Below are 18268 nucleotides of genomic sequence, written 5' to 3' on the forward strand. Positions count from 1 at the left end.
CAAGAAAAATAATGTTCCAACAACTTTTCATTTGAGACACATTTATCCTAGTTTACATAAAGGAAAGAAGGTGTCGCGGTGGCAAATCAAGTATAAAAGTATAGAGCTGCTGAAACCCAGCATCAAAGACATAAAATAACAAAGCCATGGGACATGGTGGCAATAAAGTGTTTTAACTGCATGAAGAATTTGCCTTTGGCAAAATGACTTTGCAAAGCGTCGTTTATATCATGTATCATTTAGCCTAATGCCACATTCAACACTACTTACTGCTTTTTATGTAGATTTTAGTTATTCCTCCATGGACCCAGCCTCTTCGAGCTATTTCTACTAAACTTTTGTGTGTTTTACATTTCTAGCAATATTTTTTACTTTATCTTTACTATAACATTTTCTATTACTTGAAAAAAATGTAACATAATGGTCTGAATAATTATTAAATATTTCATAAAATACACCACAGTTAGCAAAGGTATGCCCGTGTCAAAACAAAACAAAAAAAAATTGAGTTTTAATAAGCTTTACTCTATATAAAACAGGAGGTGGGAAAAAATCAATGATTGAAATAATTTAACGGAGAATCATAGAAACTTAAAAAAAAACTAGAATATTGACAAATAGTGCAAGAAGAAAAATGTGTCTCTACTTTTAATAGGCACTGCGTTTGTCATGGTCATGTAGGCTATGCAACATCTATAAATACATTTACATTTCACGTAAAACATGAAAATATTTTGTGTCTAATTATAAATTATGTATCTTATAAAAACGTGTATTTGTAGTTTAGTAATGTTTATACATACACATTTACACACAAAATCAGTTTTATTCTTTTCCCAATTCGATCGAGAAATTAGTTAATATCTATCTGAATATCCATTACGCACAACTCAAAAAGGTTAAAGCTATATGTACATTCGCCCAAAGACTACTGGAGTAAAGAATAAATAAATAAAAATAATTTTACAGCAGCATTATCTAACATTTCTTGTGTAGAACGTCCAATAACCATATAAACTCAGTGCTCAGCATACAAATTAGAATTAGTTTGTTAAAATGTTGAAAATTGAGGTGAGGGAGCAGTATCAGCGTGCCACAACTAGCCAGGCATAAAGCTTCCACATACAAGTCATCCTGTCGGTCCAATTTGGGGCAATAAGGGCCACAATAAAACTCTCCTTCCATCTCGTAGTGTCCTTGGCCATGTGCACTCTATTGCTCTCCCCAGGTTGAAGTTAATCTCGGCCAGCTTTGCCATTACCGCTAGCCCCCCGCGTTTGTTTGTAGCCCGGTGTACTGAAATGAGGGATTTTTGGGTGAGATTCATAAATTGAGCCTATTTAGGTTTTCCAGCGTTTGTCATTGACAGCTCATTTGTGTGCACTGGCTTATACTTAAGCTCGTCGATGGTGGAAATTTGTCAATCGCTGCTCCCCAAAACGCATATATTTCAAAGAACGTAAATGACTATAAGTTGGTGGTTGGATTTTTCATGTCTGTGTGAATATAATGCAATAACCTATTTCAAAAACATGTTAGAGTTTTCTTGAGTTGGGAGCATTTTGTGGAGTGGGTTTTAGAGGCCGTGCGCCAAGCAAATTCCACATCACCATAAAAATTATCCGCTACAGTTTTAGTTGTCTGTATTTTACAGAGTAACATCTAAGTCCAAAGTCTGTCTTCCTCACAGTGACTTGCTCCTTATAGGATATATGATCCTCTAAGGAAACTGAATACATTCATTAATTATGTGCGCCCAGTATTAAGTTGTTTTGTCCTGCACATTTCGTGGTGTTGTTGGCCATGGAGTTATATCGATACCTTTGTGTTACAGTTATTAATTATACCTATTAAATCTTCATTTTCACAGCTGCCCGGCTATTATATTCTCAAAACAGTTTACTCTGACCACGGGCTTTGATCAGGCCCATATAATCGTAGCCGAAGAGGCTTTTTGAGTCGTATCATGTTCGTCCCGAGTGCAGTTATTAACAATAATGCGGCGTTTTATTACATCCAGCGGAAGTATTTATTTTTCACGAGAGACAAAAGAGAAAGAGTCTTGGTCCACGTGTGCTGAGGTCCAGAATAGCCACTCGTCACTTGGACTGACACTGAATAGCCTACTCAGTACAGATCTTTGTCTGTGACAGGAAGGAAAAGGGAGACTCGATTGCTGCTTTATCACAATCAAATCGACGCTCCTAATAACAGCTTTTACACACTTGGCACGTACAGAGAAGAATGTGTTTTGGAAGGACCTCAAATGATGTTAGCGGATCGTTTGAAGAGGAGGAAGACGAAGAAGCAACAAGCCAGCTGCTGTAATTTCAGATGAGCTGCAAAAACCCAAGAACCATCTGAAAAATTAAATCATTTGTTTTACATCAAGTACCCACTCCTCGCTTCTGTAATGCTAAGATACTGCATGTATCTATTTTTTAATAATTCAGGCAGACTTTGCTAAATCCAAAACATTTGTGGTTACATTGGAAGGGGTCTCCAGGTACAAGCTGGCCATGCCATACTTCAACCATTAAAAAGCTCAAGCTCAGCAAAATGAATAGCACATGCAGCATGAAGGCTTGGCACAGATGTGTTGCCTTATTAGGGCCCCAGAAAGACTCACTACCGCACGGACCAGTGAGCACCAGAGGAAACTAGACACGAAAGGGCTCCTATCTCAACCCAGCACGCCTCTCATGCAGGAAAAGAATCTGTGGGCTGCACATACAGAAGGTTTGTTCTTGCAGCAGAACAAACTGTGCAGGCTTCAGACTGTGTCACCAAGTTTTACCTGGGTGCGTTCGACGTAGCTTTAAAGACGAAAAGATCCACGGCCATGACATTGGTCCCAATAGCGCCGCCCGGTGGCAGATGAAAGTCTAATACTCAGTGCAGCCATTAAACTGATTCGAGGTGCATAAACCGCACGAGGGGAAAAGCCTCCTGAGTGAACGCGATGCAGCAAACAGGCAGAAGCTTTTCCTATCCGTGCTCTCCCTGTCGTTGCTCTCGCTTCCTTAGTAACACAGTTAATAACCTTGGGTCTCAGACGGTTTATTGCACTACACTCCAATTGTACAAATGCTCCAGACTCTCAGACAGCTTTTATGGCAGCGTTGCTGCGGCAACGGGGAGGATGTCCCGTAATTAGGGACGGAATTCCAGAGCGCAGTAAAGGATGCGCAAGGCAAGGCCGGACTAAGGCAGAGAGAGGCAACCATAAACTTCAGCCTCTCTCCCAGCATTTATGGCCCTTTTGACTGTCATATATGAACGCCAATGCGCTGCGGCTAACTCCCATAAACAGTGATAACAGCAAGCAAAAGGAAAAGGCTGTTGGAGTAGTGTTTCCAAAGCCAATCAGGGAAATGACAGCTTGCACTCACAAATCCTAGAGAGAAAGAGAAAACGAATAGAGAACAAGGTTTGCATGATGAAAAGTTGAATATTTGGTAAGAATAAATGTCATGGGCATTAATAAAGGTGGACCTATGAGCTATTCAGATTGGTTCCTTTAGTTTCCTTAAGATTTAACACATCTCATATGGCCCATAATGCTGTGAGAGATGGTTCAAAAGTAATGAGAAACCAAGAGCATGAGAATAATATTTTTATAACGTATACGTGTATATATGCAAGCTGTATAATAATCATTAGAGATTTAAATACACCACTGATAAACAAACATTGACAGATTTTAATTTCTTACTTTATTAACATTTGTTAAACAGAAACACTTATTTTGCAAAGAGGTAGTGAGTGTGTGTGTGCCACTGTACGGTTGGACTCCGCATAATTATTAGGGTAGTTCTCTGATCTGCTGCACTTTAGTGTTTTGTAATAGTTTTCTACATGCTCAGGCACGTAATTGTGACAATGCTGATGCCAACGTGACTTTAATTGGTCGATTTTGCGAGCTTAAAATCTTTCACATATAAGTTCTTATTCACCAGACTTACATTTTAAAAAGCATATGAAAAACAATGACCACGCAAAAATTGATGCTTTTGTTTGCACAATCATCTTTTCATTTTTTTTCTTTTATTATTATTTGTAAATATTGTATGATACACAAGAGTTTGGGCATACCAAGCAATGCGACGACCCTGACCAGCCTTCTCCTGACAGTATACTTACAAATGTAGCTTTTATTTTGTTTAGACTGAAAGTACCAAAGGATTAAGAGTCACAAAAAAATCTGTTATGCGTGTCAATATCACCCCAAAGTGGCTCGCTGCATATATACCTTTGTGAATATTTTTGGCGTATACCTCAGTGCAACTCCACACGGTTCCAATGGACAAGCTTATGTCTCTGGTGTGGGCTCTTATCAATGCTCGAATCTTCTCTAAAAATCAAAATGACATCATGGCTTAGTATTGAAAGTAAGCTAAATATAAACACTCAGCCCTATTTCTACAGGCTGCAAGAGAGAGGACAAGAGCTTGTCTTGAGGTCAGCCCAGACTCAAGGAGAATCCCAACAGCCTGTTTGTAATAACGGATTTTGACTTGGTTTGTCGTGGCATTAAATGAGATAGCAAACGAGTGGCGACAAAATAAATAGGCACACAAAACAGAAACACATTACATTCTCATCCGTTCAGACATATTTGGTCTCACCGATATAGATTTAGATATTAAAGTCACATATTCGCCGCCATCATAAAGTTTTCTGATTGCAACACAGAAAAAGTCAAATCTTCTCATTACAAAATACACTGGGTCAGTCAACAAGGGACTGCTGATTTCGCCCTCTCGTGAAAAGACATTAAACAAGGCGTCTGTGAGTTAGAATAATATTAACATGGGCCTTCGCACATACACAGCCTTGGCCAGGACGAAAATTATTTTCTACAATATTGTTTCTCATAAACAGACTGCGAAGAGCGTAATCGAAGTCCACAGACTTAATTCATGCTCTCTGTTTAGGTAATTCAGATGACGGGATAATGTTGTCCTCGAACTTGAAATTAACCATTGAGCCGTGTTGTTGCTCCTGTCGCGGCCATTGTGGTGCACAATGTACACAGGCCGAGTCAGTCAGTCTGTAAACGCAATCAGTCCCACAGCAGAGGACTGTTTGAGCCGTGACGGTTCTGTTTTGAGCCCTAAAGCAGAGGATTGGATGTATAATATTGTAATCTATCTCTGTTCAATTTCTTCTCCTTCATGCGGCGGTTCTGAAACCAAATCTTCACTTGTCGGTCGGTGAGATTGAGCATCCGAGACAGTTGCAGACGTTTCTCCTTGTTAATGTACACACTGAAAAAGAATTCTCTTTCAAGTTCTCTGATCTGATATTTGGAATAAGGGCATCTTTTCTTGCGGACCCTCTGTCCACCTGCAAGGCACAAAAAATACATACCCGTGAGAAAAAATATAAACATATTAAATTAGTAATGACCATGATACACAGAGATCTGAATGTTAGTCAGATTACGCACGAGTGGATTTCCTTTGCAAAATATATGAATAACATATTTTTCATGTCAAACTTTATATGTACACATTGATATAATACACATAAAAGATTACTAAACCATTCGCTGTTGGTTCACAAGACAATATACGTGGGTTTTGACCTTTTCCAGACATTAAAAAGACGATCTTAGCTGCAAATATAAGCAACCGTACAACGTGTTGCAGTGTTTTATAAGGCACATAAAGGGGGAAATGTACAAGTGGGAACACAGACTCCGAGATAGGTTTAACACAGCAGCTCATGTGCGCTAAACCTTAAACTGGAGGCGCCACCCTCATTGAATGCAAAGTGCTCTTTTAAGCTAAGAAGCCATGAAACAAGCACTCTTATATGTTGCATTAACGCAAGTCTGTACAGGTATCACATTCATAAGCGAGTGCTTTTTGGAAACGTTAGGGTTGTGTTATAGAAAAATCACTGGCCCGAAGTCTTTCACGGCCAATTTCAATTTCAAACACGTGATCCTGCAGTTTATAACAAAGTTTTGTTGGGGGTGGGGGGTCCACAGGCCCTCTATAAACCTTATATGCTTATAAAACAGCATATAAAATTTTTAACAGCAGCGCACAAGATTGCAAACTTTCTCTCATAACCAAGGCGCTGACTTTAATACGTACTGCTGCTGCTGGATTTCTCCTCATTGTTGCCGGAAGATAACTCCGGGCTGCTTGTCTCGTCTCGGGGCTCCTTCGCTTCGGTGTCCCTGCACGACGGTGCCTCCTCCGGTGTTGAAATGGTCTGCTTGGTCGCTGTTTTGTCTCCTGAATAGCCAGTTGTGGATGAGCTCTCCGACGCATTCCCGTACGCCGTCTCGTAAAACTGATCGAAGGCTTGTGGCAACACGCCATTTCTTCCCACATTCCCGTAGAAACTGGAAGCAGTGGAGCCGGCGCTCGAATGATGGTGGTGGTGGTGGTGATATGCAGCAGCAGCGGCTGCGGGGCTATTTTTACCGAACATGTCCCCTACTACTGCTGTCTGCGCCGAAAGACATTCTCGGTGCACCATGTCCTCCGCGCTGGGGTAGCACTGGGGCAAGTTCCCCCGATGCGGCCATTTACCGGACGCGTCAATGGCTGCATAGTCCCTGAAAGTCACCTCTCTGACGGGCTGGACCTGCGGCAGGTTGGAGGAGTAGGAGTATGTCATAGGGCGAGTGGACGGGGTCTGGGATAAAAACGAAGGAAGACCAGAGAAATCAGCCCCCGCCGACACGTAATAAGTGCAACTGGGCAAATACATGTTCGATCCGACGGGGACCCTCTCGTCAAAATCCATCATCGTAGTTTACCCTGTGCTACAACTCTATGTTGGGGTTTGGTTCCTCTATAACCGCCCTGAACATGGCTCTGAGGCGCCGTGCCTCTTGCTTCTTTGAAGCAGGTTCGCTAAGCAGAAATTTGGAGACGTAAGCTGACGTGGAGAGCCATCTCCATCCACTCCACGGAGGAGGGGATCACGTGACCACGAGGCAGAAATTGACAGATTTTCAGGCTGTGTGTGTGTGTGTGTGTGTGTGTGTGTGTGTGTGTGTGTGTGTGTGCGTGTGCATGTGTGTGTACGCGCGCGCTTAACTTCGTGTGGTGGAAAGCGAAAGAGTGTGTGTAGGAATGTAAGAGACATGATTGCTGTGTGTCCTAATGCTTGACATTGGTGGTTTATCGCCATGTAGGCTTGAATTAAATTCCTCAACATGCAGCGAAGTCATAAGAAGAGAAAATCAGATCATAATATTGACTGTCGAAAGACAGATCAGGGATTTCAATCAAAGCTAGAGCCAAAATATCAATATCAATTACACAGATGCTGTGTGGGCATCTGTATTCAGTCCTTCCTGGAAAAATGTGCGTATTTGAAGTGTTTGTTGTGCTTCTTGTGTATAAATTATTCATGTGTTGCAGGAATAATTAAAGGATTCTGCATACCAGCTTGCCCAACCCTACATGGCAATAACATTGTCTTAACCACTATTACAGTGCACAGATAACATAACTCTAAATTGAAGGAAGGGGACAGCCTGCTTATCTGTGAAGTCTGCTTGTAGAAATGACTTTGTCATCATCATTTGGTGGTTTTTACAACAGAGCATTTACCCCAGTGGGCATTTGGTTATCAGGGTCATGTTCAAAGTAGCGGCTAGTGTTTCAATTGGCTACAGCCTTGTGTTTAGTACATGTCTAACTAAGACCAAAGGGAAACTTTGACAATATACATACAGTAGAAAATATTTAAATATATATACACTAAACAGAAACCAAATACAAAAATATATAGAAAAATACAGAAATAATGCTGGTTTGTTTTCTGATAACTATTTTGTCAAAAAATGTATTAAATCATAACCTCGAGATTATTTGAGACATATTTGGAATATTGCGATTAGTAACCGCAACAGAAAAAAGCAATATGCTTCTCAGTTAAATCCACAGGCTTATTGAGGAAAATTCGCATGAATTAAGCCTAAATGTGGCTGCCTGGTGCCAACAACCAATAATAGGTAAATGTCAAAAGCTCTGTTGAAAAATACTGTTCTATTTTTGTATTTGTCTCGTTGTTGTGTGTTTTCTCATTAACACTAATGGAATCACCATAATGTCCAGACGCCGTAGCTCACTCTACTTTTACGCACGGCGGTTTTTTCTACACATTTTCGCAAATATTCACTCGGATGTGCGTCTTGCTGCAAGAGGAGCCTGGAGAAATTTACAGGACACTTTTATGGATTGATGAAGAATTACCATCAGTTCCAAAATCTTTTCATTTACGTGACGCACTCATTTTTTTAGCACAAAATCAAACGGAAAGAACATTGTTTTTTAAAGAACTGCGTTACGCACTGCAAAATCCCTGCTGCTGTATTTTGCAGTAATTCACAATATGATCAACATTTTATACAGTAATCCATTCAAAATCAGTATGACCAACAACTCCTGAAGCGATATGAAAACTACACGTACAAAAGGATTATTTATTATAGAAGCCAATTGGGATAACAAAACAATCTTTATTTGAATTTTGCATTTAAAATATTAAATATTAGTGCACATTCCCTGACACGATCTGAGGCCACCGTGAAGCTTGTTTTGGAGAGGCTGCAACCTGACTCTAATGTGCTGTGAATGAGACCTGAGCTCGGATTAAGACCGCCGTGGCTGTCCGGGCCCCACAGCCTGAAGTGCACATGGTGATTCAAGAGCCCCTTTGATTGTATATGTGAAACACGACCTTAAAAATATCTCACACATTAAGACGGTGTATATACAAACTAACGCCCTGTGAGTATCAAAACAGGAAAAACCATGTAGTGACAGTGCTATCCACAGTCGCCATTTTATTGGTATAAATTGCAGAGACAAAAACAGCTAAAGTGTCTTTGCAACCACACGCTCCGCCTCTCAGTCAATCCAGGCAAATTCTACGAGTTCTGCCGAAGCTTTTAAGCTGTAATTGAGCACAGGATGCCCAGGAAAACCAAAGCCAGCTCTGCACAGACCTGCGTTTTTATAGCAGCCATAGTATGCAGCAGGCTTTTTTTCCCTCCTCGCCCAGACAGACGTCGCAAAACTGCCCAAGCCGGATAGGAAGTCGCCACCTACACGGACTTAAAGTCAGCAGCTGATATGGAAACATCTCATGTCTGTAGACAGCCAAGGTAAGATTTCTACTAAGAATAATTAAGCATGTCTTCCACTTTCTGACTAAACATCATTTGCAAGTGTATTATTTATTTAAACCAACTATCTTAAAAATGGAGGCCGCCATTAAAAATTAAAAGCCTCACATCTGTGTCAAGTGCTTCGTATTAGAGGAAGACATTTGGCTGATCCCCTCATCATCCTTGTGCTGTGGGTTTCGTCATCAAAACAGCAGTCTGTCTTTGCGTAAAAGCTCTCAAAGCCAAAGCTTTGTCTATACGGTCGACTTCAAGTTCGGGGGAGGGAGAAGGTCCTTCACAGAGAGCAAAGGGCCCACTGTGCCCCGGATGGAGTTCCTCTAATTGCTCTTGCTTTTACGCAGGGTTTATGTTACACGATTCGTCGACAATATAAGCCTGTAACTCCATCCTGAGGAAAAGTCAAATGAACTTCACAGTCCCACTAATCGTGCACATATGTGAGGTGTAAAGCTTTAATATATTAATAGTATAGGTTAGAATTTATATGTAAATGGACAAACATGTATAATACACCCATAAACTCTTGATACTTATTTAACACTGTGCCTGACGATGTTAATGTAATCTTTGACGCAAAGATAGTTAATATATTTCTGATGCTGGACAAAATATAACCACTTAAGTTAGATAATAAACAGCCAGGAGATATGGAAGGTATCCTACTAGACACGGAGATAGGCAAATCAGTCTATTTACTCGGAGGCTGTTTCCTGCACTTAAAGGCAGACACACACAGGCACACGCAATCAATCTGAATAATGTTTTGCTTTTGTTTGTCTTTTCAATGGTATTAAATTAAAACTTTATATCGAACGATTACGACTTAGTATATTAAGATATTGTTACTTTAAGTGAGGAGAAACCTAACCATGGGTGTCAGAAGTGCAGTGATTGGGCCAGGAAGAGAATGGGACACATAGATTGCCCAATCCGTGTGCCATAAAACCTTGTCAGACAACAAGTAAACAGTCAAGTCTGGGGAGGCACTTGAAGTAGAGTCTAATGCCACGTCAGGTAGGCCTATGGGCTGTAAAGGAGGCTAAATAGGCGCATTCAGTCTATTGCAAAGAAACCTCCTGTAGTGTTAAGAGTTCGAGTGGAATAAAAAGCCTGCAGCTTTGGCACAGGTTGTTTTGTTTTCATTTTATAGTAGAAATAAGAGGCCACCACACCTGCACCTCAAAGAAACTATTGACTCTATTCTTAATCTCGAAATAAAAACATTGTGTTTTATGTACTGTGTAGAGCAAAAGACGCTGACTGTGACCTTTCATGCCACAAAGTCATTGCACAATGTTCCTGCATTCAAAAAGTCAGAGATCACAAATTTACCGAGCATCAAGTTTAGTACGCAGTAGTCGCATGACCACAACTTAATGTAGACTGAAAATATAAATGTATATTTTACCTAAAATTTAACAAAGTAATAATTAAAAATTTAATAATTTGCTATAATTTTACGTCTCCGTTTACTGCTTTTTTTTCTCTCTGTTCTCTCCAGTGCATACATTATAGGATATGTAAGTGTTTTTGAACTTGAATGGCTCGTGTATGGTTTTCAGATTAGCTGTTGTCACGTTGTACTGCAATGAAACGAGCATGGAGTGGCCCCATAAAAAAACACCAAGCTGAAACAAGAACTCGTGTCATTTTGCTTTTAGTTGTGTACAAATGAACAAGAAGGAACGTGTAAGTAGAGTTGAACCTGATTCTGCTAACATCTGTTGATTTATCCACAGGTGACAGGCATGTGGGCCGACAGCGACTGCGACGACAGACGGTTCAGGCGGACCACACAGGGACCCTGCAGGGAAACTGGCCAACTCCACGGTCAAAGAGAGCACCCCTCACAAACAGCAGCCCCTCAATGCTGGATGAGCTTGAAGGAACCAAGGCCTCAGGAGGAGCAGATCTGGACAGAAGGACATAAACTGGACTTCAGTGGGGAAATAAATGACAATTGACAAAAGAGAAAAAAGACATAAGCATATGGTAATTTGTTGAAAATATAGTGGTAAGGTTTTAAGTTATTTTGGAAATAGAACTCACAAAGTAAGTTGTAGCATCGGAAATTACGTCTGCTCCACTTGATAGCTTTAGTTTAGGATTAAAGGGGATCCAATATGGGACATGGGAAATTGAATTTCTACTGTAATTCCCTTCTCCCAACTGCGTGCGTCTACTAAAAATGACATTTCTAAAACTGTTGAGTATATTATCTAAACGCCGTTTCGTCCCTTGAAATCTTTGTCTAAAAACAAAATACCCAACACACTGAACGTTTATGTTTGGTTTCAGCAGTTCTGACTCCCCACAGCATGATACAATACTAAAGTGTCAGTCAGTTTACCTAAGTCAAATCAGCATTACAGTGTGTTTAACAAGTTTAAAATTCAGTCGTCTGTTTTAAATTCTTCCTATAACAAAATTTCATGTGTTTTTTGAATGTAAAAATCTGCAATAAAACAGTCTTACCGAAAAAATGAAGTCAAAGATCTTCTGGTTTTATGGATTAAACCACCAAATTCAAAGAAAACACCGCCGCTGAAACCTATTTCTTGCATTAGGCTATACTCCTAAGAAACATCATATATTATTTTATTGTCTCTTGCGTTTAGCATGGATTTAAGATCCAACAATGACACGATTGGAAATAGAACGTGTAGAAATATCTTAGTTTCGTTGGCAGATCTTTTGTTTGTGATCGCGGACGAGTATCACACATTATACTTTACTGTTTGAGAAATCCAACGGATATTGGTTTGATGGATAATTTATTTCAAACTGAAAAGGAACAAAATATGTCGTTTTTAAAATATGGACTAGACTGAAAGTGACACCTACATAGATTTTTCTTTAACATTAATTTTATTCAAACACAGCTTTTTACATTTTTAACTAGCTTTAGGGTTCATTGCAACGTATTTAGCAAAGGTCAGCAAGACAAATTGATCTTTTCTTCTGCAAATATATTTATTCTTTGATTTCAGGGGACCAGAAGTTTATTTTTTCTGCTCAGGGATTTTACTCAATCGCTATATACGCATAAAGGCTATTCGCTGTCTTAAAATTTGTCTTTACACTCTTCAGAAATGAATAGAAAAATGTTTTATATTTAAATACAAAAAAGAAGACGTACTTGGCCATTAGGACTGAAAGAGATCGTTTGTGGAGCAATGTTGCGTCGACTTGACCATGGTGGAGGCATTCATATAATCTCTGTCAATTGCTTCTATTTGACCGCTGTCATGGTCTTGGATAAGTTTATGTCTGCTCAGGTCTTTGTGGTGAATTACGGGATTAACTTTCAAACTCACGCTTTCAATCTTCCAGAGCTGCAGCGGCCCATATTGTAGAGTGACTGAGGGCTGCAGGCCTCGTCTCCGTTACGCACATAGACAGTGAAGGTCAATGTGAAGAGCAATGGCTGCGTCTTGTTCGTGTTTGGACACGTTTGACAAGCAAGAGTTAGATTTACAGTACCGATCTGCTTATGTGATGTATCAGGCCATTACACTAATCCAAAAATCACCAGTAGAGTAACGTGTTATACAGTAAAAGGGTTTTTGCATATTCTATATTTCTGTAGATGCTAATTAGTGTCTTAAGTTATAAGTATATTTTTATTTGGTGGTATTCCTTAGACTTGAATGATAAAATGTAGTCTTTGAAACATTTTGTTTTTGAAAAATCGCCTTAATATACAAGTGTTTTACTGGTTTTTCCACTATCTTCAAATTTGTCTTATAAAAATAAATGTGATGCATGGAAGTCTATGTACAGTTTTTTGCATTAAAAAGAAATTAACATTTTGTTTGAACGAAAATTAAATTAACTGTAATTCATAATGTTTCCTTAGTGTGGCAGCAGAACACAATTCTTGCACAGTAAAGCGGTTCTGCCTCCGGCGTTTTCCAGACTCTCCACATGGGTTGTCCCACCAAAGACTGCGGATGGGAGGGGGCGGGATGGGCGGAGCAGAGAACTGTGAGCTTTGGACTGTCACGTTATGTGTCAGGATGGAGGTGGGACTTGCAGACTTGTTTTGGACCTAGTTGAGCCAATGAAACGGTGCTGTGCTCTCTGAAAGCCAATAAGCTGCAACTTTGATTAGCTCTCTCAAAGAAACTTCCGCTTTTTGTTGGAAGGGGGGGGGGGGCGGAACCCAGGCTGCACAGAGCAGGCAGACATCACTTACCAGTCTGGCTTAAACACGTGCAAGTCCCGCGTGCTTACGTCAGAGGACGTGAAAGCAGAATTTGGTGCTCGTGGACGTGCTGTGTCATATTTCTCCCACTCAGCCCTGTGGCCACGTCCATAAACAAGAAATATGACTGCTCCCTATTTAACATTACGCCACAATCAGAAAATTAGTTGACCGGAGAAATGATGCTGAATGAAGAGTTGTTCGTGGTGTGGAAAGGTTTCCACAGAAATAGTCACAATGAACAGGCCTACACTACTAGGTCACAACTAGATAATGAATGGCCTAGTAACTGGAATGTAATTGTGAGTTTATATCACAAATATGTTTTGTAATAGTTTAACGATGCAATATTAGACACGCAAAAATATTAGATTATAATAGATTATAATTCTGATTATCCCAATAACATTAGTAATTAATACAAACTCTACGACCGTCTAATAAGATCAAGTTCCAGACAAGGAAATATAAAAATAAAACGTTTAAATCAAGTATTTGAGTCAAAAGAACTCGACTTCATAACCATATGACTAAATTCATTAATTAATTTTATAAAGCTGACACACATTAAAAACAAGCTAAAATATTTATGTGAGCAAGTAAGTCAGACTAACAGGTGGGAAAGACAGCAAAAGACGCAATAAGGGGGGATTTTTGGTTTCATGCCTGACATTTCACTGCCAGTAAGACTGAATCATTTTATTGGTAATGCAGCCAAACCAAGCATGTTGGGACGGCGAGGTTTTTGGCTGCCGTTGCGCTTACCGCACTTAATCAGTCAAAAAGAGAAAATCTTTGGGAACAAAGAGTAAATATTTACATTATTACCACATCATTAAATAAAAATACATATACTTCTTTTTCCAACGAGCCCTGACTGCTACCAAGTTATTTTTTGAACGGTGCACTTCCAGTGAAAAATAGAACAAACGTGACACAAAATCCTTTTAAAGGTTAAAATGCTTTTCACTTTCAAATAACCAAAGGGTAATTACTTTTTCTAATTATGATAAATTTACATGCTAAGTACTTACACAAAATCTACAAGAATATGCACTAAATACAGCTTGAATTAAATTGTGTCTTTTAAAAGAACAGTAGCGGAGAGTGTCGTTCGTTCATGTTTTTGCATATTAATTTTACAGAAAGCACCAAGGAATTGTGAATCTATAATAACAGACAAATTGGGACGTTTCTAAAGTTTCTTATGTATACTGGTACATAAAAAAAAAACTTATATAAAAATATATACACATATTTATATATAAAAAATATATACGGCAGTTCCATGCTGACTTTATGTGAAGTATATAGTACAAAATAGACTCAAAGATTCCACTCGACCGCTTGCGCACTTTCTTAAATTTAACATTAAGATGTAGCAAATCGTTTTGTTTGCCTTATCCTTTAAGCCGAAAGGACAAAAAATTTTTGAATATATTTATATAAAAATATTTTTACCAAAACAACGTAATCAGTAATAGCAAAATATGAAGACATTGTTTTTATCAGAGCAATTTATTAATAGCTTGGCTGTAAATAACAATAGCGTGAGGTTTACTTTATATAACATAGTGTGAGTTTTACATTTAACGAGGGTATTTAATCTCCAAGTTTATTTCTGGGCTTTACCTTCATTCATAAAGAGAACTTTACCCCAGTGCCCTTCCAGATAAAATTCCCTGCCAAACGATTTAACATTACAGTACTTGCTTCCCAGTACAGTCACATTAAAGTGCGTTAAGAGATGTTTTAAATTAATTTAGGTACGTTTACTGTCGAAAAATAATGAAATCGTTTTCTACTAGTTCTGTTTGCATGTAATAATAGTAATAAAAATAGTAATAATAATAATAATGTTTCCTTTTATCATTGTCTTTGCTATATTTATATTTTACCACTGATTGTCCACGTGAGTATGTCCGAAAGTCGTCGCTAGATGGCAATGTCAGCCTATAATTCAGCCGACTTGTTTCCTCTCCTCCTTGCCAGACAAGGTCTACTGGTCTACTACACATTTAATATTTGAATCTCAAAATAAAATTTGTATACATCTGGATCAAGTCTGCCCAAGAAAGCTACTACAACTTACCTTCACTGTCCAAATCTAATTTGTAACACGGATCGAGTGCACGGGCCTGGAGGTTGTTTTTTTTTTAATTCTTGAGTAATTTCCTCAAAGCCCATATGTTGATGTTTGTTTTGTTTGATGGTTCTATGTACAATCTAAAAAGCGAGCCATCACTAATCTTACAAGATGAAACGGGAACATTTTTGCCAAAACTTTGATAAACTTCTACCAAGTCTATATTTTATTGGGACGGACTTTAAACAACGACATATTGGACTCACATACACACAACAATCATGCCGGATTTTACTTTATATACAACCACATGAATATGCACGCATTATAAAAGCTATGATCGATATGAACACATCCCGGATGATTATCTAAGCATTATAATAAGAATTGCACCATGGTTTGGATATGAATGAGAGCACGGATTCATATGATAAGAGTAAACTTCATACTAAGCTAAGCATGTGAGTAGGGTTTAAAGGGAAGCCAGGAGAGATTAATATTTAACATTCCCAAGGTCCAAATGGGTAATACTGCCACTTCCTGTGAATCTTCGCCTTTATCACTCTCGTTAAACTTGCAGATAAAGGTGTAGTTCGGTGGCGCACACCTTTCCGAACTGGGGTCAGTTTTCCTGGGTCGAGAGTGTGCATGCAAGAGGGGGAAACGTCACATACTGCAGATATATAGGTTCTCCGTTATTTCACTTGACTCCTTAAACAATATTTAACCACAAGTGGCAAAAAATTGAGGGTCCAGCATTCACATGCCTCAGATGTGTTGTTTCAGACGGTCCGGGAAATCATTTGGCAACATACAAATGAATTAGGCTCAGTCAGGAAAGAGTTGTTCCAATCCATGAGTCCTGTGTGTGTGTGTGTGTGTGTGTGTGTGTGTGTGTGTGTGTGTGTGTGTGAGAGAGAGAGTGTTAGAGACAGTGAGCCTAGTAGTTTTTTCCCCCCACAGATTATGTCCGTGATTTAAAAAAAAAAAAAAAAACTAGCTGATGGTTTTTAATTTGTTGACGATTTTCTTCTCCTTTACGCGTCTGTTTTGAAACCATATCGTGACCTGCCTCTCAGACAGGTTGGTTTGGGCAGATATCCTCCTCCTTTTGTCCTTTGTGATAAATTTATTGGCGGAGTACTCGCGCTCGAGTTCCTTCAGTTGCACCTTGGTGTACGGCACACGCTTCTTTCTTCCACGTCGATAAGACCCAGACTCTCCTCCAGCATGGGACACTGCGTCTGAGGAAAATATTATTATATTTTTAAGTGTGAGAAACTGCTTCTTAACAAGTGTTTTTCTTCTCAAGTCACTCTCAAAGTGGCCTCTTAGAACCAATGATTAAAACTGTATTTATAATTTTGTCATATTCTTATTTCGTTTCAAAAAAGGGGTCAATTTTAAGGTCGTCAGTTAATAATAAAGTCCTATCCACTTAAATTGCGAACGGCTGGCTATTAAGTCATAATTACAGCTGGATAAACATTAAACATACATGTAAACATGTAATCTTTTGTGTAAAGTGAACTATAGTCTTATCGTATGGCCTTTAGCGCTCTTTAAAGGATAAACATTTTTATTGCGGATTACAAATATTTTCTTATTTTGTGTTACCAAATTCCAACACTGATTGTTCTTGTAAGTTGACACTGTAACATTTCATGCACCCGAGTTTGTACAATGCGTATATTGTTTGCTGTGTAGTAAAACACCAACACGCCAGACAGCTCTGTCAAGGCTCTGAACTCTCAGGCATGTACCCTACCTGGTATGGAAGACTTCCACATGTGTCCAGGCTGGGGTTGTTCCTTGGCGCAGTAAACCTGGCCGTTCCAGCCGTTGGCTGCGAGAGTCCATGGCTGATAACTCTCCATAGGCAACAGAGACTCGTGCCTGGCTTCAGATGGTGCACTGATTGTTGGCACCACTGGCATATCCAGGTAACTGGGGACAGGTTGGTATGGACCTGAAGGATAGGTTGGATAAAAGGCAAATTCCTTTGCCCGAGAAGCGAAGTCGTCTCCCGCGGCGGATGTGTCCATGTATTTCTCCCCATACGCGGAGGGGGCCTGCGCTCCGCACGGCTTAATGCTGCTGTGATGCGACATTCTGCACGGATAGTAGCCGCTACTGAAATACCCATAGGGCAGGGACGCGCTGGAAGAATTCTGGGCTGCAGAGCAGGGGCTGCACTGTTTGACTGGCTCGCCCATACCGGAGGTGGGCACGTCGCTGGAAGAGTAAGCCGTGCTGGGTGCCAGGGACGCGGGGTGCGCCATCAGGTTCCTACACTGGTTTGCAGCAAAGTTGCCACCAGTAAAACCCTCCATGTTCTTGCTCACTTCATCGGAACCGCCGCCGTTGTCGTAGAGGAACATCACCGACGGGTCGACCCAGCGCGGACGGAGAAGCAGTGACGTTGTCATAGCACGGCATCCAACATTGAGGCTTCTGGCTCTTTTTTAAAAAGCCCAGAGACTGAAAAAAGGAGATACTGGTTCCCTGAGAGTAAAGCCACTCTGACGCGCACAAGAGCGCCGAGGCTGAGCACTCATTGGTCCAGACCATGTCACGTGTCTAGGCTATGCAAAGAGGACGGTAAATATCACCCAGTATAGATAATTAAATGGAGAAAAATGCGGCGGAGTAAGGTGACCATGCGCGTCAAGGGATTTAGTTTTGCCCAATCTGATTCAATACAAAAAGGATAATGCTTGATCTCCCTTTTTTTTTTTTTAAATACGATCTTTATTAATGTAGGTAGTGTTGATACATGTTACATTTAAAAATGTAACAAATGCGTTAG

The 18268-nt window shown here is 39.8% G+C and overlaps 2 protein-coding genes and 1 long non-coding RNA gene across 3 annotated transcripts; 1 reads left to right on the top strand and 2 right to left on the bottom strand.

Moving 5' to 3' along the window:
* Positions 1–3701: 3701 nt before the first annotated feature.
* hoxa11a (homeobox A11a) lies at positions 3702–6832 on the bottom strand. Its single transcript, XM_067504804.1, has 2 exons — positions 6108–6832; positions 3702–5349 (listed from the first exon to the last, which is right to left on the bottom strand). Exons 1-2 carry the CDS (start codon positions 6769–6771, stop codon positions 5117–5119), a joined length of 897 nt encoding a protein of 298 aa, XP_067360905.1. The 5' UTR covers positions 6772–6832; the 3' UTR covers positions 3702–5116.
* Positions 6833–7982: 1150 nt separating this feature from the next.
* On the top strand, positions 7983–11144 carry LOC137127609 (uncharacterized). The gene is made up of 2 exons (XR_010914444.1): positions 7983–9142; positions 10906–11144. It is a non-coding gene; the product is annotated as an uncharacterized lncRNA (long non-coding RNA).
* A 2863-nt stretch (positions 11145–14007) lies between these two features.
* On the bottom strand, positions 14008–17988 carry LOC137127612 (homeobox protein Hox-A13a). Its single transcript, XM_067504825.1, has 2 exons — positions 17228–17988; positions 14008–16703 (listed from the first exon to the last, which is right to left on the bottom strand). The coding sequence occupies exons 1-2, from the start codon at positions 17886–17888 to the stop codon at positions 16456–16458; spliced, it is 909 nt and encodes a 302-aa protein (XP_067360926.1). The 5' UTR covers positions 17889–17988; the 3' UTR covers positions 14008–16455.
* Positions 17989–18268: the final 280 nt, after the last annotated feature.

Source organism: Channa argus, chromosome 1 (genome assembly GCF_033026475.1).
Source record: "Channa argus isolate prfri chromosome 1, Channa argus male v1.0, whole genome shotgun sequence".
Taxonomy (NCBI): Eukaryota; Metazoa; Chordata; class Actinopteri; order Anabantiformes; family Channidae; genus Channa; species Channa argus.

Bases quoted from the DNA above. Each gene is read 5' to 3' on its own strand.
- hoxa11a (XM_067504804.1), bottom strand. From the start codon at position 6,771: ATGATGGATTTTGACGAGAGGGTCCCCGTCGGATCGAACATGTATTTG. The intron at 5,350-6,107 runs GTACGTATTAAA...TGTGCCTTGCAG, and splicing joins GGAGAAATCCAGCAGCAGCA to GTGGACAGAGGGTCCGCAAG.
- LOC137127612 (XM_067504825.1), bottom strand. From the start codon at position 17,888: ATGACAACGTCACTGCTTCTCCGTCCGCGCTGGGTCGACCCGTCGGTG. The intron at 16,704-17,227 runs GTAGGGTACATG...TATTTTCCTCAG, and splicing joins GTGGAAGTCTTCCATACCAG to ACGCAGTGTCCCATGCTGGA.